Source organism: Cuculus canorus, chromosome 1 (genome assembly GCF_017976375.1).
Source record: "Cuculus canorus isolate bCucCan1 chromosome 1, bCucCan1.pri, whole genome shotgun sequence".
In the NCBI taxonomy this organism is placed as follows: Eukaryota; Metazoa; Chordata; class Aves; order Cuculiformes; family Cuculidae; genus Cuculus; species Cuculus canorus.
Window position 1 is genome coordinate 109,385,987 of NC_071401.1, and position 26,653 is coordinate 109,412,639.

The 26,653-nt window shown below is 40.5% G+C and overlaps 1 protein-coding gene across 3 annotated transcripts in view; it reads right to left on the bottom strand.

The window, feature by feature from the left end:
• Positions 1–3,855, bottom strand: part of VGLL3 (vestigial like family member 3) — a 29,258-nt gene extending 25,403 nt beyond the window's left edge. For 2 of the 3 annotated variants that reach the window (XR_008447821.1, XM_054054512.1), the window contains exon 1: positions 3,619–3,854. Coding sequence is in view for 2 of the 3 variants with exons in the window: in XM_054054512.1 (XP_053910487.1) it covers positions 3,619–3,711 (93 nt within the window). In the remaining variant the exon portion in view is untranslated. Of the gene's footprint in view, positions 1–3,618 lie in introns of all 3 variants that reach the window. The other variant, XM_054054522.1, reaches the window with a different exon arrangement.
• Positions 3,856–26,653: the final 22,798 nt, after the last annotated feature.

Genomic DNA, 26,653 nt, shown 5'->3' on the forward strand with positions numbered 1-26,653 from the left:
ATTTAGCAAGGATGGTGTTGGCTTAGCTCTCTACATCTACATACCATGGAGAAACTCCAAAACTACCATTTACTGTAATTTCCCGTTTCAAAGGTCTTAAGCTCAGCTGTTTTAGCAAGTCAGGGTGAATTCCACCTTAGCCTCAGCTTTGCAGCTCGCTATACCGAGATTGATAGGGCATGGCAGGCTGTCACGGCATTTCATGGGTGCCAAGAATACAACCGGATTCTTCACCAATTATGTGTTTCCACAGTCTCTTCGAACGAGCAGCTCTGTTACACCCATTCCTCACCCAGCCCACAGTAGAGCCAGAACTTACTACTACAGCTGCACAGCCCCTCAGAAAAGCTCATGATGAAGACAGTTCTAATCTCACCATTCTGCAGAGCTTTACACAAGCGCAGGCACAGCTTCTTACCACGCACAGGAATGCGTTCCTAATTCTAACACCGGCACATACTCTCTCTGTCTTTTGGCAAAGGAATATGGAAACCCCGATTTATGTGTAGAATTAGGGCCACATTCCATTTTCATCAGTTCCTTCTGGCATCGTATGAGCATGTACATCTCTACTCCACTTACTTCCCTTCAGCAAACATCATTGACTTCAGCAATGTCAAAGATCTAAGGTGTTAAGCCTCCAATGCTATTAACATTCAATAGGAATTCAGGCTTCATTCCATTAAGCACTATATAAAAAAGAATCCCATCTAAATAAATTTGCCAGCAAGTTCTTTCTTGGCTATGGATTGGTGAAAGCTAAGCTTCCAGGAACTCTGCATTGCTGTGCAAGGCAAAAAAAAACTGTTCTGCTCCGATTTTACCAGAATGAAAACTGCGGATACAAAAATGCGGGATTCACTTTAGAGTGCAGTAACTTTAAAAAGGCATGATGAACCATCCCCTAAGAAAAAAAAAAAATCTGTCACTTCTGCATAATCTGCATGCATACTAATCAATCATTTAAAAACCAATTCCAAGATCTGCTATTAAAAAAAACCAAAACCCAAAGACACGTCCATTCAAACCCTTTTAAACCCCGTCTTTTGCAGAGCAGCAACACAATGCCAGCCAGTTTCTGAAGACAACTCTCCTGACCAACATATGCAGCACACAATGAAGTTACTTCTCCAGAGAGACCCCATGGCCCAGAACTTTAGCCTACACATCTACAAGGGCAGCTCCACAGCTAAGGAGCTTGCTTTGTTCTTGAAAGATACAAAACTGATACCAAAAGGTGGCATAACCAATTACGTGGCTGCAACAGCTTTATTACAAATATCTATGAAGACGCACAAGCTTTAGTTACAATAACACACCTACACCTCCCCACGCTGAGGAGGAAAGGAAAACCAACAGGACCATAGCACAGAACAGCTTTCTCTCTCAGAAATCAAACAACTTTACTGGGTACAGAAAGACAACAGAGTAGTAAAATGACAGCAAGAAATGCTTCAATGGAGTCCTCAGATATTTTGAGGGTGAGCTCCACGTCATCAGCTCCAATGAAGAGCTTTATTTTTAAGCTACCCCACTAATCCATCTTCCCTCGCAGTTTTTTAAACCACAGTTTAAAAGAAGAACATTTTTTAAATGGTCAATATCCTCATGATGAGTGCAGGAACACTTTACATGTTGAACACATTTAAGAAGAAACAAAAACCTGACAACAGATTCTTCATCTTTCTTTCTTATGCACTTCGCCAGTTGTTAAATGACAAGACAATCCTGAAGAAAAAGGAGACTTGCAAACTGGCACATGTTACCCGGACAATAAATATTTCTACTACAACTACAGATGCACAAGGAGTTCATTCTACATTTACTTTGGGGTTTTTTGGTTTTGCTTTTTTTAAAGTCAGATTCAAAGAAAATACATAAAATGCTCTGAAGTTCATAACTGTTATAGGGTGCAACATTCTTAGTTCAGCAACAGTCCAATATTCGACTAATCAGCGAAGACCCTCCAGCTACAAATATTTCAGGAGAATTGGCACTAGCAGGATTAACTAAAGAAAAAATGTCAATAACACATAGGACAGCAAGTTTTAGAATGTTTTTTGGTGATAACGGGATATATTGTGCCGGCCACAACTCATGAGCCGCATTGGTTCAACAGAGCTGTCTATGTTTTTTGTCTCGCTTATCTACTTCCACCTTTCTTAAACAGCAAAATCCACAAGAATCCAGTTTATTTTAAATGAAATTTCAAGAAACTTTGCCATTCATTAAGGTGCCTCTGGGACATTTCATACATGGTGCTGCTTTACAGCTGATGAAGAAACTTCATGACTCTGTTTAAAAATAAAAAGCAATTACACTTGAGTGTGGCACAGCTGCTAAGGATTGTTTAATAGATTTTCACATACTATGTGCCCTACACTCTAGATCTGGAAGAGAAATACAGATGATCACTTAGAGAGATAACTGCCAAAAGTTCACCAAAGTTTCAATTGCAGTTTTCTACTTCTAGGTCTCTTAGTCAAAGAGTCAAGTTATGTAGGAATAAGTATTTATTTTTCCTCTAAATCATGCAGGCTAGCAACTGGAGCTCCCAGATATTCCAACTCAAAGTTCATAAGTAAAAAACATTCTACAAACGGAATGTTCTGCCCTATAATGAAGAAGAAATAATGAAGGCATGCTACAACAGACAAAACTCATGAGTTTTTCAGAGCTTGTGTTTACAGTGAACAACGTGAGCAACTTGGAAAAGTTCTCTGAGGTATCATTTCTGCAAATAGGCTTTCTCTCCCAACAATAAAGAAAAAAAAAAAAAACAATAACATGCGATAGGAATTTTAATGTTTTAGCCCCTATTCGTGTCTCCCAGGCAAGATGATATTAGGGGTCACTTCCCATGTACGGGGAAAACAATCTTCATGGATAATAATGATAAAACCTTATGGAATGCAGGAACAACCAAAAAATGTATTCTCAGATGACTGCATTAGGGCCAAGTCAATATTAGTCCCACTTCACCCACGCACTGCATAGTCTAAAAATGCTGTCAGCCTGATAAGAATTTCCTGATTCATTTCTATTAAAAAAAAAAAAAAAAGAGAGAGAGAGAGAGAGAAAAATAAATAAATAATTACATCTGATCTCCAAATTCAGCTGCAAACTGCCCCGGAGCCGATATTCCCGGGTGAGCAGCGCTGGTCCTGTCCCGGCAAAGCGGGGAGTCTCGTTAAGTAAGGAGGAGGAGGAGGAGGAGGAAGGCAAGAAATGTTTCTCTCCCCGGCTCCGGCAAGCCTACACCCACTCCTAGAATATAGGATCACAGAACGGTTTGGGTTGGAAGAGACCTTAAAGATCACCTAGTTCCATCCACCCTGCCACGGGCAGGGACATCCCCCCCAGACCAGGCTGCCCACATACGTAAGAATTTTTTTTGGGAAAAAACCAGTTATTTCTTTAGAGGGAAGTTCTTACCCGGCTGCGCTGCCGGCGGGCAGCCTCCCCAGCTCCCCGCATCTCCCAACCCGCTGGGGGCTGCCGGGGCGGAGACCTCCAGCCCGCTCTGCAGCCCGCTGAGGGGGAGCCTCCCCAAAACCCACCACCACCACCACCACCTCCTCCTCCTCCTCCCAGCCCCACCACCGCCCCGCGGCTCACCTGCGCGCACCCCGCGGCGGGCGCTGCCGGGTAGCGGGGCGCCCCGCACGCCGCCGGGACGGGCTGCTGCATGGCCACGTCCGAGCAGCTCATGGCAGCGGCTACTCCGCACCTCCTCCTCCTTCTCCTTCTTCTTCCTCCTTCTTCTTCTTCTTTTCCTCCGCGTAGGGCGGCCGCGGCGGAGCGCCGCGCAGCCCCGGCTGCCAGCGCATCTTCGGCAGCCGCCGCGCCCCGCGCCCGCACTTATAGCGCGACGGGCGCAGCGCGGGGAGCCCCGGCGGCAGCGGGGGCGGGGACCGCGCCCGACCGCCCCCTCCGGCCGCTCCGCAGCACCTGCCCCGCGGGGTTACCCCCCGGCAGGGATGGTTCGCGCCCGGGGAGACTTCCCTCTGCGAAAGAGACAGGTTGTGGTCCGTGAGAAGCTTTGGCCGAGCCTCAGCAGCGAGGACTCACCGTTGGCAAGTGTGCCTGAATCAGTCACACTGCACCTCCCGAGGGATTCATCCTGGAAATTCTTCTTGGGGTACCACTTGTCCCGTAGAAGGTGGCTGGTTGGAGGCAGTTTCAACCTACCTGGAAAGTATCTCTCAAACCCAAACCACCAAAAACCCAAACCAAACCAAACAAACAAAAATCAAACAAAAACCCAAACAAAAAACCAAACAAAACCAAACAAAAAACCAAACAAAAAACCAAACAAAAAACCAAACAAAAAACCAAACAAAAAACCAAACAAAAAACCAAACAAAAAACCAAACAAAAAAAAAACAAACAACAAAAAAACAAACAACAAAAAAACAAACAAAAAAACAAACAAAAAAAACAAACAAAAAAACCCAAACAAAAAATAAAACACGAAACAAAAACCAAAACAAAAAAAAATACAAAACATTCCCACATTTGGTCCTCAATATTTAAATAAATAAAACAAAGCAAAGAACCAATGCAAAAAGATATCCATTAAGTACACTGCTGTACTTGAAAAATATGTAGAAACCCAGGATCAGGTTGTAATGGGTCCAGTCCTACTTAAATATACTCATGGCCTATCTCTATACACATATTTCCACAGAGAGGCTGTGCCAGGAGTCCGATGGTTGCCCTTCACTTTAAGGCAGGTTTAGCCCCTTGGAGTGCTTATTTGCTCCCAATGAGAGTTCCTTCTCCAAAAGAGCCAGGTTTTGTCCATAAGAAGCTCAGCCAGGCCTCAGCAGCGTGGACTCACCGTTATCAAATGCACCCGCATCACTCACGTTTCACCTCCCGAGGGGTTCATCTGGAAATTCTTCTTGGAGTACCACTTGTTCCATACGAAGTGACATGTTGGAGGCACTTTCAACTTACCTGGGAAGTCTCTATTCCTACAGTTGGTCCACAATATTAAAAAATAAAACAAAAAATAACCAAAAACACCAAACAAAAAAAATGACTACAAAACAAATCCCAATTAAGTACACTGCTGTAGTTGCAAAATATGTAGAAATCCAGGATCGGGTTGTAATGGTACCAGTCGTACTCAAATATGTTCATGGCCTACCCCCATACACAGATTTCCACAGAGGGGCTGTGCCGGGTGTCTGACAGCTGTTCTGGGAATCCGACAGCTGCCCCTCACTTTGAAGCAGGGTTAGTCCCCAGGAATACTTATTTGCTCCTGGTGAGAGTTCTCTCTCCAAAAGAGCAAGGTTTTGGTCCGTGAGAAGCTCACACAAGCTAATGGAGAATGGATTCTCCATTATCAAATACACCTGCATCAGTCACACTTCACTTCCCCAAGGGATTCACCCTGGAAATTGTTCTTGGAGTACCACATGCCCCATAGGAGGTGGCAGGTTGGAGGCACTTTCAACTTGCCTCTCTTCCCACATTTGGTTCACAATATTAAAAAAACAAAAAAACCCACAAAAACACACTTCTCTACCCCCCAAAAAAAACCCAAATAAAAAAAAGAAAAACATCAAAAACTCCCACCACAAAAAAAAAAAAAAAAAAATACAAAACAAATCCCAATTAAGTACAATTAAGTACACTGCTGTACTTGAAAAAAATGCAGAAACCCAGGATCTGGTCGTAATGCCTCCAGTTCTACTCAAATATATTCATAGCCTGCCCCTATACACATCATTCCGTGGAGGGGCTGTGCCAGGTGTCTGACGGCTGTGCCAGGAGTGCAATGACTGCCCTTCACTTTGAGGCAGGGTTAGCCCCCAGAAATAGTTGTTTGCTCCTAGTGAGAGCTCCCTCTCCAGAAGAGCCTCTGTGCCAGGTTTTGGTACATGAGAAGCTTGGCCAAGCCTCAGCAGCGTGGGCTCACTGTTGTCAAGTGCACCTGAATCACTCACGCTTTACCTCCTGAGGGATTCATCCTGGATATTCTTCTTGGAGTACCACTTGTCCCATAGGAGGTGGCAGGTTGGACACGCTTTCAAACTATCTGGAAAATCTCTCTTCCCACATTTGGTCCTCAATATTTAAAAAACAAACAAACAAACAAACAAAAACAAACAAAAAAAACCCCACAGAACAAAAAAAGCAACAACAAAAAGAAAACAAACCAAAAAGCAAAGCAAAAAGATCTCAATTAAGTACACTGCTGTACTTGAAAAATATGCAGAAGCCCAGGATCGGGTTGAAATGGCTCCAGTTCTACTCAAATACATTCATGGCCTACCTCCATACACAGATTTTTGCCTGTGAGCCACTCTACTGTAGTCTCGTGCGCGCTTGAAGGCTTTCAATGCCATTCCTCACATGGAAAAGACTATGCATATGGCTTGTTAGGTTTATCCCAGCTTATGAGTGCAGGAATGACTGTAATTGTTTGCTCTTGTTTTCTTCTCATTTGGCCTAAGAGGAATTATTTCGAGTTTCTTTAAAAAAAAAAAAAATGTTTTGAGGTTTACCTTCATTTAATAGTGGCCAAAAATTCAAGCCTCCTATTAAAAAATTCTAAATTTATACTCTCCCTTCTCGCTGTATTTATATATACACAAACACATCTCCTTGGCCAGAACAGTTAGATATGAATGCACAAGGTTAAAATAGCTCTGTCTGACCCCAGTAGGATTCCCTGTTTATAGAAAGCATTTCTCTGAAACAGTCAACTGGAATACTTTGAAAAAAATCCAATTTCCTGCAAGCACATATTATTTATTTATTTATTTCAGTTTGGGGCATACAGATTTTAAAGTAGCTATACACTTTAATAGCACTCTTAAATTGTTCCTGTTGCATTTTGTGTGTCTCCCTACATGAATTCAGCCTTAAGCACTAACCTTTGCAGCTGCCACTCAGAAGTTTCCACAAGGGTACAGTACACATACAGCATACACTTTGCCATACCAAATATACAGGCTTCTGAATGGTTTCTTCAGGGAAACAGAAAATGTGAGTGAAGATTGTGTCTACAAATCTCTGGTTTATCTGGGACCTATTAATTTCAGAAATCTCTTTTGCCTCGTTTCCTACTGCAATGAGGAGCCTACAGCAGAACATTATCCCAACAGCAATGTTTGCAGGATGTGGTGGCCATTGACTGGCAATAACAAGTACCACCTTCTGAAGTTCACTGTTCCTGGACACACGCCTGATCCTGACCTGAAGGTTTTTACCGTGAGCGTGCAGCTGGGCTGCCTTCAGGCATTCCTCCGGCTGCTCTGTCTCCTGGCACCCAGCCTCCTCACATTTGGACGACTGGCTGTTATCCACCCTCGCAGATCCTCTCAGGGAAGCTGTGCTGCTTGCAGGAGAGGATTGTGAAACACGTTTCCTGTTTTAGGGAAGATGTTGTTTAGCACAGTTCTGTCTGAGGTAAAACATTTTCAGATGGAATGGCAATAAGGCCCAGTGCTAGTTATCAATAAAAAAAAAAAGTCCCAAACCAACACCCACCTATGCTTAATAAACAGTAACAAAGCAAGTCTGTAAAAGCTGGAACAGGAACAAACACTTTCAATAACAATTGATCGTTCTTAGGAGAAGATCCACTATCTGTCCTTAAAGCAGACACAGAAAAAAAAACAAACCAGAAAATGATTTATCATCTCCTAGACTAATGGAATATATTGAGATGGGTATATATGGACACCCAAACTTGCAGGAGTTTTACAGGTGTGCTAACAGAGATATCACCATTTTCCACAGGATGCCAAAAATGTTCCAATATTCAATTAGCACACATTCCTTATCATCAGATCCTACCACAGTTCCTGTCTGATGCCTTTGAACGCAGTGGCACGATGCATCATGTTAAAAAGCAGAACGGGACTAATATCAGGCAGATGTTTGACACGATGCATTGTGTCAGCCAGCCAGTGGCACTTAGCCATTGCTGAAAAAGATTTTGACATGATACAGTGTGCCAATGCTGTAGCACAAAACTAGCATGTTCCTAAAATAGGGACAAATTCACCTCTGGCATAAGAATAGAAGTAACTGCAGTGACTTCATTAGATTTGCATCTGCTTATGTCAACAGAGAGTTTGGCCTGTAATCTGGAATTTATATAAAAGAGTGGTTAGAAGCTGCATTTTTAGATACTTATTATATTGCTTTCTACTCCAATCACTCAAGCGTCATGAGACAGTTGGGGTACAGCCACCACCTTTCTCAACTCTTTTCCCTCTACCTCACAAGAAGCAGCATCAAATTTCCATTTATAGCAGCATAACAATGCCCCAGAGTATATAGGGAGTCACTCTCTTCAGAGGCATAGGAAGTTGCGTTGTGGATTCAGGAATTTCACAGGGAACAAGAATTTACCAAAAAAAAAAAAAAAAAAAAAAAGGGAGAGAGATCTTCACTTTCTGCCTCCATACTATTTCAGAACAGTAGCTTCGAGTGCTAGGTGCTCAAGAACAGCAGCAAACTGTAAATATTCAGTGGCAATTAGGCAGTGTAATAGGAAAAGAATTGTGCGAAAGAGCAATCAGGATGAAATGACAGATCTGATAAGATCTGGAGCTTTCTTAAAAGGCACTGTAACTTACTGTTACACCCCCTTTCACCACTCCAGAACAAAAAGCCCAGCTTGCTGATGAAGATGCATCACACTGACAAAAAGAGAAGAGGGGAACAGGCTAAGGTATGACTGGTGTGAGATCTTTACAGAAGAAACACCCAGGCTTTCTGCCACAGCCTGTTTTCTTTCACGAGGAACCAACTGGCTGTATTTTAAGTAAAGTTCATTCATCTTTGCTTTGTATTCTAGCTTCTTAAATCTGATCAGGCTACATTGATTCTTGAACTGGCTGAACTTCAGCAATGCTGAAGGCAACCATAGGAAATAAAGACCTGAAAATCTTCACGAAGCAATAGGTAAGTACCACAGATGCACAACTTGGTACAGTAGCTGTGTGGGTTGTAACATTAAGGGAATGCAACTTCTCTATAGTTCTATAGTATACTATAGTTCTGGAGGAAAGAGCGTAACGACACAGAGGAAGCAGTCTCTGCACAGAATCTCTTCAAGATTCAAGAAGAATTCTCTTCAAGAATTCATTTGTTTGTCTGTTCTGAGATGAGCTTTTCCCATCAAAGCTGGGTGTACTCACCACTTTCACAGAGCAGAAAATTTATGTAGAGATTTGAATAAATGCTGGAAAACAGTTTTAAGCCTTTCAAGCCTTTTGAACAATAACAACAAAAAGGAAGGGTCCTCCCCCTCCCTTCTCACCACTACGCAACTATTTCCAAATATTTCTTTGAGGAGACAACTCTATACAGTTAGCAGTTCCACAGAGATTAAAACAAAACAAGTCCTCTCCTTTATTCCTCCCCTTAACTCCTAGTTTCACCCTCTGCTGGCATTACATAAGGATTTAAATCATTGTAAACCACACCCTAGCTAGTTGTGGCTAGTATTTACAGGCAAAGCCCCTTGGCTTTGCTGTTACGGTCCACTCAACAGCCAAAAATGTAACACGTTAGTTTTTTCCTAAATGAGGAGACTAAATCTGAAGATACACACAGCATCCCAAGGAAATAAACATTAGGTGTTATCTATGTCTTTATATAAAATGATTAGGAAGGCTAAAAGTAACATTTATTCACAACTGGCTGGGAATTCTCTCATGAGCTGGATGAAAAAAAAATTCAAAAACTTGATTTTGATGAAACAGCATTTTTGTGGAGACAACTCATTTTTGACAAATACCCTCTAAAGCAAGTTAGGTTTCCGGTGGAATTTGCCACACACATTTCTAAAATTTCCAGAGCAACTTACATGACACCAAGCAGCCCAGCTAAGGAGTTTAGCTTGACCTAGGGACTCAAGGGCTGCTGGCATCTCCCTGTAAAGCTGCAATGCCATTGCCACTGTGATCTACACTGCCAGCTGATATGGTGCGAGTCCCAGAAGCGCAGGAGGTGACAAAGAGCTGTAAAACTACAGCTGAACTTGGACTCTCCCCATTTCCCAGGGGGTGAGTGGCAAGCAGGCAACTCCCTTTCATTTCTGAAGAAAAGGAACGGAAACAGACTGCCCCAAACCTTTGGAGAGAGGGGGAAGGATGAGAGTCATTTGAGGACAAAGTTTCTCTTCTCACATACTTATATTGCTCCAATTTAAAACTATGGAAGTTGAAAGGTTAGGTGTTTGGAGGAAGAAAAAAAAGCGTTCCATTAATTCCATACCATATTCATTCATACAGTGCCTTTGGAGTACAGGAAACAGGCGTAACGTATTCCTTGCAAGTATAGCAATTGCAGACTTACCACTGAGGTTTCAATCCGTCTGGAATGGGAGGCAGCACCTTTTGTGTGACAAGTACATTACACTGAGATTTTAGGATCACTTGATTCAAAAGGCAATGAAATACTGGCCAAAGTTATGATCATGAGATGCACAGCAACCTTTCCATACAATGTGAGGATCTGGATACCTCTCTAGTCATCTCCTTCCCATTTTGTAATATAAACAAAGCTGCAATGCCAGTTACAGCAAATATCTTTCTTCAAAGACACTCATAGCTTTTGCATCTCATGCCTGTAATCTTCAGCAAATAGATCAACTCTTACTCATTTCAATGCCCAAATTCATTGTATTTATTCTTGTTATCATATTTTCTGTTACCACAGAGAACGTTTGGCTCCCAGAGAAGAGGGAATTGTGTCAAAAGCCCAAGTTCTTCCTTGAAACATGAGCGTTTTTAATGTCTTTAATGGAAGATATGCATTGGAATCCCAGGGCGCAATCTGGCGCTAAAATCCTCCATCTATGTTGGAATTTTTCACCATGTCTTTTTCATAATATAATATTAAACATGTTTCCATCTCAAGCAGTTGAATTTTGAGGCCCTTTTGCTTCTGTAAGGGAAGCACAAAGCAGCTGGGGAGTAACTGTAAGGGAGAAGCAGAAAACTCATCAAAACCTTCAGATACTAGATGATGCCTTTTTCTTCCATTTTCCTTCTCATAGGGAAAAAAAACACTTTGGTGTGCTCCTTCAGTCTTGCAGCTGGTACAGTAGTTGGCCCCACTCCACATATTCAGTGCTGTTCCCAGTCACACTTAAGGATGCTTTGGTCCTTAATCGGCCATGAATCGAGCATAGACTCACTCCCTGCTTCTGCTGCTAGCTGAACTTCGGGGCTGCAGTCGTGACTATATCGTGAATATGGAGCAATTGAGGATGAAGTCCAGTGGCTCCCGGCAACTGCAAAGCCTGGGAGAATGTGGTTTTATTATTATGCAGACTGGGGACCAGTGACCGGTTCAGAACACTGATTGACACTTTGCTCTGACATTAGTCTTGCTGTCAGCAGCATAGCCACTCACAGATATTACAGTGGTCCTCCAGTCTTTGATACATCACCTGTAACTGCTGAGTGGCATGCACATGAACACTTTTTTGATGAATTAGCCAGAATACAATATAGAATGTTTGCCAGCTTTGTGCATCTGGGGGCAAGCTGACAATGCCCGGTCTGACATGAAGCTCATAGAAAAATATTAGCCCAGCACATTTAGAACAAACCTTAAAAGCAAAGGGAGTTTGAAGCAGAGTATGTTGGTGTCAGCCAACTGCAAAGGTTTTGATCCAGTCAAACAAGCTCTAAAGTAGGGCTAGGGCTTTTGATGACACTTAAGCCATTACTGTTATTTAAAAAAAAAAGTCTCAGCTCCTTGCTTACCTTCACCTCCTCTCGTGTCAGTACAAGCATGTGTCAAGAAGGTTAACAGGACAGAGACACCAGTCCAAAAGCTAGGAGTAACTCAGTAAAATAATGATTAATTTTATCTTGGAATTATTCTTAGTCTGAAAAAAACCCAAAACCCCACCAATCTTACAATCTGACTTCTGAACTCCCACACTGAAATGATGCCTAGATTTTCTATAGCCATACCCACTGGCATAGGTAACATTCCCACTCATGTTCACCCCGGTCTCACATGCAGATATTGCAATCTGCGGAAAAATAGGAATGATTTTAAACTCCCATTTCATCCTCAGACCTCTATTTCAATCATACAGTTTTGTCACTAAACACGGTAAATTCTTCTTTCTCAGACAGATTATTTCAGATAACTCCTTGTGAAACAAAGTAATGACAGAACTGCACTCGTTTTACTTCCTCCTCCTTTCTCTCTGCTAGATATAAGCAGTTTCTGTAATAATTCAGCTAGTAACACTCCTTATGTTTTATTTGGTGCAATTAGTGACCATAGGAGCATTTGTTGAACATTCTTGTTTGCAGAAATGGAGCAATGCAAATCCTCTCTTTGGCTTCAGTGACAGAAAGCATTTACTACAAGAAACACTGCCACGTTTTTAATACCATGCACCACTTCCCAATTCTCCATATGTGTGTTAAATTGAAGGGAAAAGTTGTTTTGCTGCTGCAATAGACAGTTGCATAAATGCCTCTAACAATTTAACAATTGCTTGGGGTTTGGGTTGGTTTTTTTTTTTTTTTAACTCATTTTGCAAAAGCATATATTAGAGTAGTAATGTAATTTGCTGCTATACTAGATTATCATAATAAAAGACTGTCAGCATTTCCCAGTTTCTTTCCATATTGCCCTTGTGATCTCATTATCATAGGCTTTTCATTAGCTATTCTTTGCTCATCAAAAGAATGTGCGCGCACAGTGAAGGAAATAGCTAGAAAAATACTTGTAGAGTGTTACTAGTCTCTTGGTAAATAAAATGTCTCTATCAATAGCAGTCCTCTCTTCTCAGTTGACTATGACATCGCTCCTTACCCATCACAAAACCAGAATACTCTGTATGACTGAGAAAGCTAGTGGTTAATTCTTAGTGAATTAATGTTGTATAGTAAAATAATTATATATAAAATGCACTAATTTCCACAATGACTATGAGAGCTATCACCACTAATTCTTTTAGAGCTGAAGATACAGAAGCTCTGGGCTTAATCAGGTCAAGAGCATGGCCAGAATTTTTGCTATTCACACACAGGCTTAAACCATGCAACTCGTTTAGTTTTCTGTAGGGACCAAGATTCATTGACATGATTATTCCTTACTCCATGGACATCTCTATACTACAGGAAGCAATTGCCTTAATGAAAAAGAAAGTCCATAAATGAGCAAAACCAGCATCCTGAAACTGTTGGGGAAAAAGCAACTTAGAGAGGAAGTATATTCCTTACAGTGATGATTCTTCACTTCCGATAAAGCCAGAGGATGAGGAAAATGCCATAGAATCACTTTATCTTGTGTCAAAGCTAAGGCAAACTACTGAATAGAGATAATATTCCTAAAGTCAAGGATGAGAGAGCTGAAGATTAAGCTCCATCCACACCAAATGGAATTTTCTCTCTTATTAAGTCCTTACCACTCTACACACATAAGCATTATCCTTAGCATCTAGAAGAAATATTATGCTTCCTTTTGGAAAGTATGTAAAACAGATAACACATTTCAGTTTTTTAAAGGAGGTGGGTCCAGCACAACAGAACTCTGTGTTTTATGTCATTAATGTTAACTTTCTAAAAAAAAAAAAAAAAGTTAATGAAATGCTTTATTCTAAATTCACCTTTCATATTTCAAAGCGAGACAGAGAATTGTCACCTCGGGCAAGGTGTATTTGAGGCAAAAAAAACAGACAGGCAAAGAGGACTGGCGCAGATACTGTAATGCAGGATGAATAAACGGTTTCATTCTCCAAGTGTATCAGTACCGCAGTACCCATGAGCATCAACAGTTTTGGTGAGGGTTCGAGAACTTTTTTTAAGGTTGCAGCAATAAATTAGAGAGACGGGAAGTAGTTAACAATTCTATGACTAAATCAGGGCACCTGAATGACACACTAGAGTTTATTTCAGAGGTATCCTTACAATTTCAGTACAGCTTACTGGGCAGCCTCTTTGGAGGAACACAGTCTCAAAGCCTGTAAGTTTGTGAAGCAGTACTAGTTGCTTTCCAAATAAGAGAAGGCTGCACCACCAGAGAATAGCCATGCTCTTTTGCTGTAAGCAGTTTATTCTGTGCAGGTCTGTCTCAGAGGTACTAAACACCAACATTTCCGATTGCTATCACCCTCACATCCCAGTCCAAAACACAAATAGCAAAAAGGAATTGCTCACCTGTTCTTGAAATTCTCACAAAGAAACACCAAGAAGGAACACGAGCAGGATACACAGGCAGTAATGGAGAATCATTTCCTCTCCTGGGCCAGGGAAAACAGCAACGCTCTTTACTGACAGCATTTTCCTTAGAATGAGAATAGAAGTCCGTTTGTCTCCTCTGTCCTTATACCTAACCCCCAGGGTTCAAGTCTGCTACCATAACTCCAAGTTAGAGGTGGCAAAGTCCTTTCACTTTGACTACAGCATCTGCATGCTCCCAGTCAGGGAATGCTTTAATAAGCTGCAGCGTCTGAGAAAGGTGGGCTACAGAGTCCTAATTAAACAGCAAGTGACATATCACTTTTCAAACTAAACATGCAACTGGGATGCTCAATCTACTGCACACGGTTTGTAAACCACTGAACAGAGTGCTCCATAGAGCAGCCCCACACACTTCCACAATGAAACACTGCAGAGCCTCCCTTTGCTCTTGTAACAAATGATCTAACAAATCTCAGGAGGAGGAAATGAGTCTGATTTGTAGGTCTCTTCAAGAGGCTAACCCAGTTAAGTACGACTTCTTAATTGCCTGCTCTTTATTATTTAATGCATAAGAAAGTTAAAAAAATGCTCAGGGTCAGATCCCAAAAAGGTCTTTAGGCATCTAAGTAGGCAGCTAGGCAAAATTTAGCTGCAATTACAAACAGTGATACTAAAAAGCTCTGCTCAGCTGCTGCCCAACTCTGAAGGCTCTTAAAGTTAAGTGGGTACCTATTTCAGTTTTAAAGTTCTCCAGGTGCCTAGCATTCGGCTTCTGCACGTGCCAAGAAACACTTTATTCCTGACTGTGCTGACGAGGCTCATGCCAGCCCAGCGCTGAGCCAGTCAAGATCTAGGAGAAACCCAAGATGTTTCAGCCATGATGAGCATTTGTCTGGTGGACAGGAGCACCTGAAAGCCTACCTATGTCTGTTGAATGGGTTACAAATAAAGTCAGCCTAATTATAAATTGTAATGTAGCGAGTAAACAGGCCTAATCAAAAACATGTCACAGATCCAGCAGTTATATGGCAGGAAGCAACACAGCAGATAAGCAGTCTTAATGCTCTCAGAAACATTTGAATTACAAATTATGAAGGAAAAATGAGCCAGGTACCTCACCCACAGCAAGGTAAACCCATATTTTTAAATCCCCACATCTTCTCCCCACAGACCAAAGAGTGAAAATTAATCCTTTAAATGAGTTGGACTGAGGTCAGACTAATGGTTGAATTTCCTCACCTGTATCCTCAGGTGACTGAAAGCAGGGAGGCAGCCCATGTAGCCTTGCCCCACTTAGACCCCTGCCAGGAACAAGGAGAGAGAGACAGGAATTGGGTGCAGGAGCATATTGTCAATTCTACTGGCACATCTCATCAGAAGTTTTATACAGAGATCATGTGAAAAATCTGTCTTTCCCAAAGAATAGCATTTATGCCATGCAATTTAGATATCACCGTTTTGAAAAAAAATTAGTTGTTCTCTTTTGCTGCATATAGTCTTACTCTCCTTGATATTTGCTTGAGAGGGATGAGATTCTCTCAGGAGAGCACTTGGGACTGAGCTATCTTCTGCCTACGACATCTAATATTTATTGCCATATTTCATTAGTTTGCTGTGAATTCAGGTAGTGCACTAATGGAACAATAAGATAGACCCTTGACTAGGTAAATACAGAGTCAGAAGAAAAATGCTTACGTAAAAGCCTATAAAAACAAGACAGTTCAGAAATCAAGTAGCTGCTCTATTCTTGATTCCCTCTATTGTGCCTCAGGATGGACAGACATCAGATTGCCAGATTGCTTATACGCATTATTGCATTTTGTAAAGTTTGGGCATAAGAGAAAATTACAAAGATTAAAAGGTAGTGTTAACTTTTCTGTTCATCTTCTGATACTTTAAATCACTTCATGTGACATTGCACTTCTGGGAGATGAGATTACTTTTAAAATTATTGCTGTGTGAGAAAAAATGTCCCTTAGACATATTGCAATATAGATATAGATAATTGCTCTTTTCTCAGAATATTTAACCTGGGCAGAGATATTCTCCTTGTTCTGAATAGCATCTATACTGCAAACCAACATCAAAATAAGTCTTAAAAGCCGGAAGCAGTTCTGATCTATGTTTCAGTTGCTGTCATGGTCAGTGCCTGGCAATCACTTCAGGACATTGGAAAGACTCTCCATACTGAAAACTAGTTGGAAGCAAAGACTGTTTGGCATGAGGTTTCTGCCTTTTGCGGAGTGAGGGTAGAGCTCCCAGAGTTCTACAGTGAAGGTGACAAAAATCTCAGAAATTTCTGCACGTAAAAAGGGAACTGCCTCTCCCCAGAGACCTTGCAGACTTCAGTATTGCTTCGATCACATATAAATAATTGCTTTCTATAAAATATACACAGCAACATGTATAGCTATTTTAGTAATCAAACCAACTCTTTCCCTTCACACCTGTACCTCTCTGACGAGAATGTAAACATTAGCAGGCACAGTTGGAAGGTGCTCAGATATTATAGTAGTTTTTTCTATTGCTATATGCAATAGAATAGATTTAGTGTTCTATGAATACTGGTTTTAACATCACTAACATTCCTCATATGCAAAAGAAAATGAAGTTGTTGCATTCATTCATGGTTTTCCAGCTCAAAAAACCAAGAAAGATGAGTGCACATTGTCAATTTTTAGTTTACTGGTCAAATAAGAAAGTTAAGCTGTTGCAAATAGCTAAGCACCAACGCACCCCAACATGTCACTTACCAATTATCTCACTACTACACTTTTTAATTGACCGAACTGAGTAGGGTCATTGACTTTTTCTGTTGGACCAGCCTTAAACAGCTGTTAGAATTAAACCTTGTTAAGAACATTTAAAGGTTTTTCATCCAGAACTGCTGAGTTGGTAACCCTGAAGCTTCTTGCCAGAGTTATTCCATTTCAGTGGGACAGCTTTGATGGAACGAGCCTACAGAACACATCACAAGAAGAAAATGTCTTGCTGAATTGCAAACCTCGATTTTTAAGAGAATTTAATGTTTGGGAATACTGCCTTACTCATTCTGAAAAGCATGAGGGGCAACACAGTTCACTGGGTAATTAATTAACCTGATACGGGTACTTGAAGGAGAAAAAGCATGCACAGCAGGACACTCAGTGTTCAGAGACCATCAAAGCAAGATTTGCAACTACTTTCCTGTTACACTGTGGTCACAGCCTTTCTGTTAAACAACTGAAGTACATGAGCAGTGTATTGGCTGGGATTCAGAGACATGGATCTATCAGTTACTTTACTCAGGCAGTGAGAGGCTGCGGGGAGAGTAGATGGCTGCAACTTGGGCAGCAACAGTGCAACCATTCTACGTTGGTATGAGGCAGGAATGTGAAATGCGGCATCATTCCCATTTGTGGCAGTTCAACACTTTGGTTTGGTGCTGAAAAATGCTTTACTTTTAAATAATTTTGATTAGTGGGTCCTCAAAATTGCATCACATTTTCAAAAGGATTTTGTGATTCGTTTCTTGTCTCTGACCCATATTTACTTCCGTGGGTTACGGTAGTCAAGATGAGGAAGGACTTGGAATACTCTCAACTGTTCTTCATAATTAAAACCTATATGTAAACCAGTTTGTTAATCATGCTAATTCAAGATTATATTTCTGTTTCATAGGGTTCCTATTTTTAAACACAGTTCAGGTACACTGTGCTATTACATATGCCAGCTGTACATCTAGGCAGTAAGATCTAATGCACACAAGTAAGAGGATTCATTTAAGTCTCTCAGGAGTATTCCTGATGTAATGTCTGCTGAAGGAAATGGAGAGGGATTGCAGAACATGCCTTTAATTCATATATATGGTTCTGATCTCCAAGATGGCAATCAATCATTCTTTAAAATTTCCTTGTTCTCTGGTGGTAAATTTATCAGCAGGGAACCAGTCAAAGCACAGATTTTGAACCTGAAGAAAATGTCAGCAGCAGCATCAGGATGTAGGTGAGATTCTGAAACAAAAGTGATAATATACCTACGTCAAGAACTATAGGCTTATTGAGGAAAGCAGTCCATCAGGGAAACTGTAGCAGGCTTCAAGAATTTGCAAATAAACCTATCGCTCTACTAAAAAGAAAAAACAAACCTAAGTCATGTTTATATAGATAGACAATGTTGACGTAACTTTTAAGAAGCTCTTGGGGTTTGTTGCTGTAATATCGAGTTGTGTCCGCTAGATGGATGTTATTTTCAAGAAGCTGAAAGGTTTGTGCCTGTGCAGGCACCACCGCTGGCAGTAGCGCTAAGCTGGTGCTGCAAAAGCAGCTCCAGACCAAATTGCTGAGCTGAGGCTGCCCAATGGATAGCTGTCATTCCAGTTCTAATTTTCCAGACACATTATTCTATATTTTGATTGATATAATTCCTCAACACTTTAACAACACATACAAGTGATCTTTCTTTTCTGTTTAACACTGAAGAGAGACTTCAGTAGCATTAGCTGAATATAATCATCTCCATCGATGATCTGATATGTCCATTCTCACATCGCTATTGCCATTGTCTTAGTAAACATGTGCACGGACTGTGACTGTTTCTGGAAGGTTCCCCAGAAGGTAAGAACTGTTGGTTATCTTCTCCATTTTAATTACCTGATTATAATAAATGGTATTTTTGGTCTATTGCAATCAAAACTTATGAGTCAATGTTCCCCTAAAATCATAACTTAAAAGTGACTCCTAAAAATTGATTTTGAGAATTAAGAATGAGCACAATCTGGTTTTCTTGTTAGACTTGAGGTTTCTGAGCCTTTGTTGGCTTTGTGTTTGTATTGTTTGGAAAACACCAGTCTGGGCTTTTGTGGTTTTCTCAATAATTGTGAGAACATAATTTGGTTTGCATGTTAAATTAATGACAAGGTATGTAAAAAATAATAAGGACATGACTCAAAGAAAAGATACATAAACCCATCAAATACTGTGTGTTTTGCAATAAGAATAACAAGTCTTAGCAAAACTGGAAGAAAGTAATTTCCATTTCTTATTGTCTTAGGTTCATGTTAAGCATTATACTTTGGTGTTTACATGGCCATGCTTGAAACCATACATACTTTTTTCAACTAAGATTTGAGCTACAAAAGTCCCTTTTGAATAACCTGCAAAATAAGTCTTGCAACTTCTGTATCTGAATGCCACCTGGCTTCAGATAAGAACTAAACTCATCAATGGATTTCTCTAAGAAATCCTGAAACATACTGAACCTCTGAAAGAAGAATTTTGCAACAGCAGCATGGAAATGCAAGGCAAGCTCAAAGAGTGAGTTACTATAGTAATCTGTAGAAAACTGCACAGAGATGTGATAAATTCAATTTATGAGATCACTCAGCAGTTTCTCCCACAACTACTGTTTCCACTTTAAGGTTTAGATCCCTGTTTAAATCAACAGAGTGCTTGGTTTAGCCAGAGTCACACAAGATTTTGTCAATCAAAGATTTTGCTCACAGTATGAGCTGCTGCTGTATATGAATCAGATGAATACCACATTAACACTACAGAGTACTACTCACTTGAAAAAAAATTATTTCTAGCAAGGCAGCCTTTTGTTAGCCACCCAGTCTGCCTGTGGATATTTCTGCCTTTGGTTCAGCCAGAAAGCCAGAGGAGGAAGGTAAAGCCCATAGCCAGACCTGTTGGTTTTGAAGGACAAGAGGGTAGTAAGAGTGGAAAGAGTGATCTGAGGGTCTTGCATGGGAGGGAACAGGAAAGATCCTAATAGGGAAGGTAAAGGACATAGGGCACAGGCCTGTACAAAAATCTGCATTATCCTTGGAATCATGGAACAATTTATTAGTAGACCAATCAGCATTTAGCATAGTTTTCAAAAAACACAACTAACTGAAAGAAGCTTTGATAAAAAGTCATTTGTGTAGCTTGGAAGGAAATATGGATATAGTGCATGTAAATCAATACTTCTCGACCACTGCCATGCAAACAGCTGCTTAAATCAATAAGCTTCTGAAAGACAAATATACATTAAAAATTAATTAACCTCCAGGCTGCAAAAATTTAGTCATAATAGGTCTTAAAGCAATGAAGGACAATTCTTCTAAAACCTGTGAAGTTAAATTGGTTTTATACATCCTTGTTCTTCCTACATCCTTACCTCTGAATAATATTTTCCTTTTAATTAATTGCATCAGCATTTTCATATTGTTCTTCAAAGTAAATCTTTCATAAATCAGGCTAGGCATGAATAATTTTGTTTCTCAAATGAAAAATCAAAACCTGGACTATTTTTACTGGGTAATATGACCACTGTTCCTCAAGGGAAACATACCGTTCCTGACTGTAGTCCAGACTCCTATTGAATGGTGCCTTTCCATGCTTGCTAAGAGGCAGTTGTTCATCAAGCAAGAAGTTCAGATGTTGATCCTCACCCACAGAGTTCAGTGGAGTAATTGATACAGAATCCTCAGGCACCACGCCAGCAGTTTCCTAAGTCAAACCTGCATTTTTCTGGGAGCAGAGAAATTACAAGCATGGTGGTAGGGGAAGGAAGTAAAGTATCTCTCTGATCAACTACAGGAAACACTTGAAAATTGTTGGATTTCAGTCTAGATGGGACAGCTGGAATTGCAGGAGGAATCAGACTTTGAGAATTATGCTGTTGGGAGATAAAGCCACTTCAAGTGAAATAGGTTTAATCCACCAAATGCAATCATAAAACAGACACTTGAAGTATCAAAATTGTGCATACGTTTTATTCTACATTGCAAGGGAATTACTTTTTCTTTTTTAATAGGGATACCTTTATGACCATACTGGGCTTAAATCAGTCCATGTAAGTTTAAAGAAAGTCTGAGGATGAGAGCAGGTGCTGAAGGAAATATTTTATTTGATTAAAGGTGAGCAATATGGATATGCCAAATTGCTGGGGAGTTGTTGCCATAAGACAGTCAGTGATATAGTATCAATCAACAATACAGCAGAGAAATCCACAGTGATGACCTACTGATGGAAAACCAGCAGAAAACATCAAGCCTCTGCTAGGCATCCATAAGATGGATTTATAAGTAAAAAATGAAGTAAAAACTACCCAAGTTAACTGCATTTTATTTAGTCATGCCTTCTGTCTATTTATCTAGTTTTCTTATAGGCACATTAATCTATCATTTTTATATTCAATCTGTAACATGAAGCAAGGTTTCCTTTAAGTGATGGTTTCATTAGTATTCGTTCTGCCAGACAGCAATGCCTCCAGAGTTATGTACTACATTAATTCTATCAGCTCTTTTATCTTCTTCTATTTTTATTTTATAAGAATTATGGGAAAAAAATCTACATGCTGATAAGTAAAGGATGCTATTTTCATATATTTCTCATAATTTATATGAACATTGAACCTTCAAAATAAAAGAAAATTCACAAAATAGGACTGCTAACTGAATGACACTGCAGCTTATTAGAAAATTATTACAAAAGACAGGAAATACCTTATTTGGGGAGTCAAAAGGAGACTATACTTTGAATTCAAAGAGCACCAAAGAGACCTCAAATTGGAGGAACAGTTAGTGGTAATAATATTTCATGTTATTCTCTCTAATGGTCGTCTGCTTTGAAAAAATAGCCATACCATACAGAGCTTTCTTCCCACTGGAGTGCCAGCTTGCCTCTGCCTAGGGGATGTGCCCAGACACTGCAAGAAAACCACTGGTGGTACATATGACATCATATAAGGAGGTCTCCAAATTAAAAAAAAAATCAGAGGAAAACACACTAGCACACATCAGATATGCAACTGCAATCCAATGGTGTTAATGACGGTTTGCAGTTGCATATCTGGCTGCCTTTCGTATCAGTTACACTGGGCACTACAAACACCATCGTTGCAACAACATGATGTTCATCTAGAGTTGCAAAACTTGCTCTCTCTTCCCAATTTTTCTCCCAACACTTTCACCCGGTGTGAATATTGAGAAGCTTAACATGAGCTAGGAAAGTGCGCTTGCAGCCCAGAAAGCCAACTGTATCATGGGCTGCACCAAAAGAAGTGTGAGCAGCGAGCTGGTCAAGGGAAGTGATTGTCTCCCTCTACTCCAACCTTATGAGACCTCACTTGGGGTGCTGTGCTAATTCTGGAGTCCTCAGCAGAGGAACGACAGGGATCTGTTAGAGCAAGTCCAGAGGAGGGCTACAAAGATGATCAGAGGGCTGGAGCACCTTCCCTATGAGGACAGGCTGAAAGAGTTGGGTTTGTTTAGCGTAGAGAAGAGAAGGCTCTGGGGAGACCTTAGAGCAGACTTCCAGTACTTAAAGGCCCACAGGAAAGCTGGGAAGGGGCTCTGTATCAGGGAGTGTAGTGATAGGAGGGATAATGGTTTTAAGCTGAAAGAAGGTAGATCTAGATTAGATATTAGGAAGATGTTTTTATTGTGAGGGTGGTGAGGCACTGGCACAGATTGCCCAGAAAAGTTGTGGATGCCTCATCCCTGGAGGTGTTCAAGGCCAGGATGGACGAGGCTTTGAGGAAACTGATCTAGTGGAAGGTGTCCCTGCCCATGGCAGGGTTGTTGGACCTAGAGGACCTTTAAGGTCCCTTCCAACCCAAAGCATTCTGATTCTATGAATTCATCATATTTTTAATCTTTTCAGGCTTTCACCAGCATCATCGGCTGTCATCAGAAGAGGGTTCTGCTCCAGGGAAGAAGGTTCCGGACAACTGGCTAAAGTAGTAGCCAACAGTATAATACGATGCACACAGGAAAAACATTTGCTCTTACAATGAAGAAAATTGAGCTTTCTTTTAAATTAGCAGCTATGGTATACTAGCTTCAATTTGAAATAGGAAAAAGAGATGATGGAATAACTAGTTGAAAATAAGTAAAGGTTTTGTGGTTTGCCTGGTCGTAGCCAGTATAGCTTAGGTAACCCTTACCCAGGCTCAGATTTTGGGCAAACGATTGACAAATTCAATTCAGTGATTAGGACTTTGTAGAAGCTATGTTGAATAATGCAGCAGCAGAAGATTTTGACCCTATAATAGTTGAAAACCCTTCCATATATTAAAAAAGTGAAGCTTTACTGGGCCACGGAGGCTCAGTCTGACTTTTTGCCATGAAGTCTGCGGGGTAAGTTTTACCCTGGTACATTGCTTCTTCTGATGCATTGGCATGGAGTAAGACTCAGTAATCTGTGAAGAACCATGCACAATAGCCTCATACCAACACAGAGTAACAAAGCAGTTCAAGAATTTGCATGCAGGAAGCCTCTGAAAGAATTACTGCAAGAACCTTACTTGCTTGAGCACTGAAGAACCAGACCCCAGCTAATTTGTTTTCTCATATTCTGTCACATCACATTTTACTGCTAGGTAGGGACAGTGCATTTTACAGCTCTTCGACTACAGAAAGTGAAAAAGTCACCGAGGAAATCGTCATTTATTCAGTATTTCCTCTCACTTGCATAAACAGAATTTGTATTCCTGTTATATTTTTCATGTTCTTTGGCAAAATAAGGTAAGATGATATGAGTACTGATTACTGATTTATAATAAATTAAATCAGCATCCTCTCAGTTAGGTCCTCTCATTTTTTAGAATATTACCCTGTTCAATGAGTACAATATGAAAAACAAACAGTCCGCGAAATGATCAGGCAGCTCATTAATAAAAATATTGTGTCAAGCTTTACTGACCAAGCTTTGATGGGAAAAAAAAAAATAACCGTATTAAAATCTTCTTGGAATGCTCCAGTGGAGGTCAGTCAGCAATTACAGACAGTTCTTCTCAGCAAATGTTGTTTACTGGTGGATAGGTTTTCTAGCGGTTGGCATAAGTGTCTATTCTAGTGAGGCAGAGGTAAGATAAGGGAAATATCAAGATATTAGAAGGAGAGAGGTGACACTCTGACTTTTTATCTTTTCACTATAGTCCCATGAAAACACTGGGGTAAAGTCACTAGCGCACATGGGTACAGATCGGTGTATTGACGGTATGTGGCAGAAAGATTCAAAGAGGGGAAGGGAAAAGCCAGTGAGAAATACAAAACAAAAGAAGTCAGACAGTGCTCAGCTAAGTCCTGACTCTGCCAAAATCCTCCAGGCAGCCTAAAGTTGGTCTAGGTTGATGGGAAGCATCAAAGCTGAAGGGTCTTGTGCGTGATAATGAGAAAAAGGCTCATGAGCAGAGGCACATGGAGCCTTGCAAGAAATATCAGGTGAAGATCTTTGTCCTGCAGCATTCAGAACCAGAAGTACTCCATTTTTAAGTAGACCCAGCAGTGCGAGGTTTGAGGAGATTGCAGCCTACATTTGAAGGGATGGCAGACATACAGTCACCTTCTTTCCTTGCATGAAAAGGCTGCATCAAAATAAACCTACTTAACTAAACTGATGCCAGAGACTGTGTGAGACCATTTTTGTGATAGTTCACTGTGATTTAGATTCTTAACCAAACCAAAGTACTAGTCTAAACCAGAATAAGAATACACAGACTGGTCCTTTTTAATCATTCCTCAGGGTCAAAACAACCTTCTGTTTGAAAAGACTGGAAGTTTTAAATTCAGTCATTGCAGGACAATAAAACAAGTAGCAGTGCTGTTACACCTGCATTACATGGTAGAAAAGAATAATATTCTGCCAAATACAAGTGCCACATGGAGAATCCTGACCTCACAGTCCACTAGAAACAGTAAATTTGCAGAACTTCATGGGGAAATTTTAGCGATGTTGGAAAATTAAAACCTAGTTACTTAGTGTGAAATTCTTTAAATAGTTTCAGTACAAAAGTTGATGCTTGGAGCTCACAGTCCTGACTCCCTTCAGAGCTGGGGGAGAAACAGGTCCTTACAGGATGCAGCTTAGCACATCCCATGGTAGATGGCTGAAATAGATGAAATGCAATTGAACACTGCTGGCATACAAAGCTACAGGTCTGAATAGAAAATACCAAACTTCTCTTAGTTTCAAATAAACCCTTCTTTCCTCCAAAGTCCTCAAGCTTAACCCAGGTGGAAAAAAGCCTCAAACTTTGCACTCAATATAACATTTCTTTAAGAATTAAAAAAAGGCACTAAATTGATGCAGGTCTACAAATTGCTGCATTAAGTCTGCTATACACAACCCACACACAATAACATAAGTGTAATGTAAAAACATGCATTAGAGATAAAGAAGAATATTAGATCCATCTCTCCCCCTATGAAAGGATGAGTTGAGAGCTGATGGTGGGTGAGTACTAGCAAAGCAAACACTTCACTATCTGTGGGTGAACATTTCATGCATGCTCTTTATTATAAAGCCTACTGAAAACTTAAAGCTGCTTTTCTGAAGGAGCTGTTGTGTAACTCTGACGTCTGGGTTTTTCAGTCACTGCCCTGTTTGAACTGGTTATGGAACACATTAAACCCAGAAGCCTCCACTTCAGCTGTTTACAAACCTTCCCCACACTCCTCCACCACCCCAGTTTCATTGACAGTCTCCAGTTCGGTACTGGGGCTGAGGGCTTCAAGCCTGGCTTTTTTTCAGACAAGTGCTACCATGGGCTGCTATGGCAAGGAACCCTCATTTAAAATGCAGCGTATTATTAAGGGTCTGGAAGAATCAAGACTGTTCTTTTCAATAGTTTAATCTGCTACTCTACCTTTGAATCTACTGTGTTTCGTTATTATTACATATTATTATAGTCAGGAATCAGGCAGTAGGTCCATGCATGTCATGTCAGTAGCATTACTAAAAAGTTAAAATAAATAAATCAAAACAAATAATTAACTCTTTCTGTTTACAGCTGGTAAACATGCTTTGAATTTGCTATTCAAAATAATCATGGCTTTGTCTCTACAACTCCCCACATACACATAAGGCGCTTAAAACAACTCAATGCAAATATTCAAGCTTCAGAATTCCCATGAAGGGAACATGCTGTCACACAAGGTGTCATGGATGCCTGGACTGTAGGAATTCAGAATGCAACTGGATAATTTTGTGAAAGAACAATGCAGCAAGCTGCTATTAAACCTAAATACCTTCACTTTTGGATCAGGTTGTCTTAGAGCTGCAAATCACTGGAGGCTTTGGGTAGGTGCTGGGACAGTAATATTATAGATATTCCATCTATTTATGATCTACCTTAAGCACCAAGGCCAGTGTTGAAAAGAGGAGACTGGATGAAACCCATGACTGGCTGTACCTTTGATCTGACTCACCACCGCCTTTCGTGTGTTTCAGTGTCTTATGACATAGATAAAAATATCACTCTGATTTGTTGATATAATGTCAAAGTATTATCAGATGATATTTATGGTAGAAATTACCTTTCATAAAGCATTCAAAAAGCTTGCTAATCTTTGTGTGACTGTGGTATTTTAAGCCTTTTTTCCCTCTTCCAGACGCACCATGGGAGCTTGTGGAAACAGAGAGAATTATTAGGTTCAAAAAACAACACATGCACACATTCATGAATATCCATAAATGGATACTAAGAGGAAC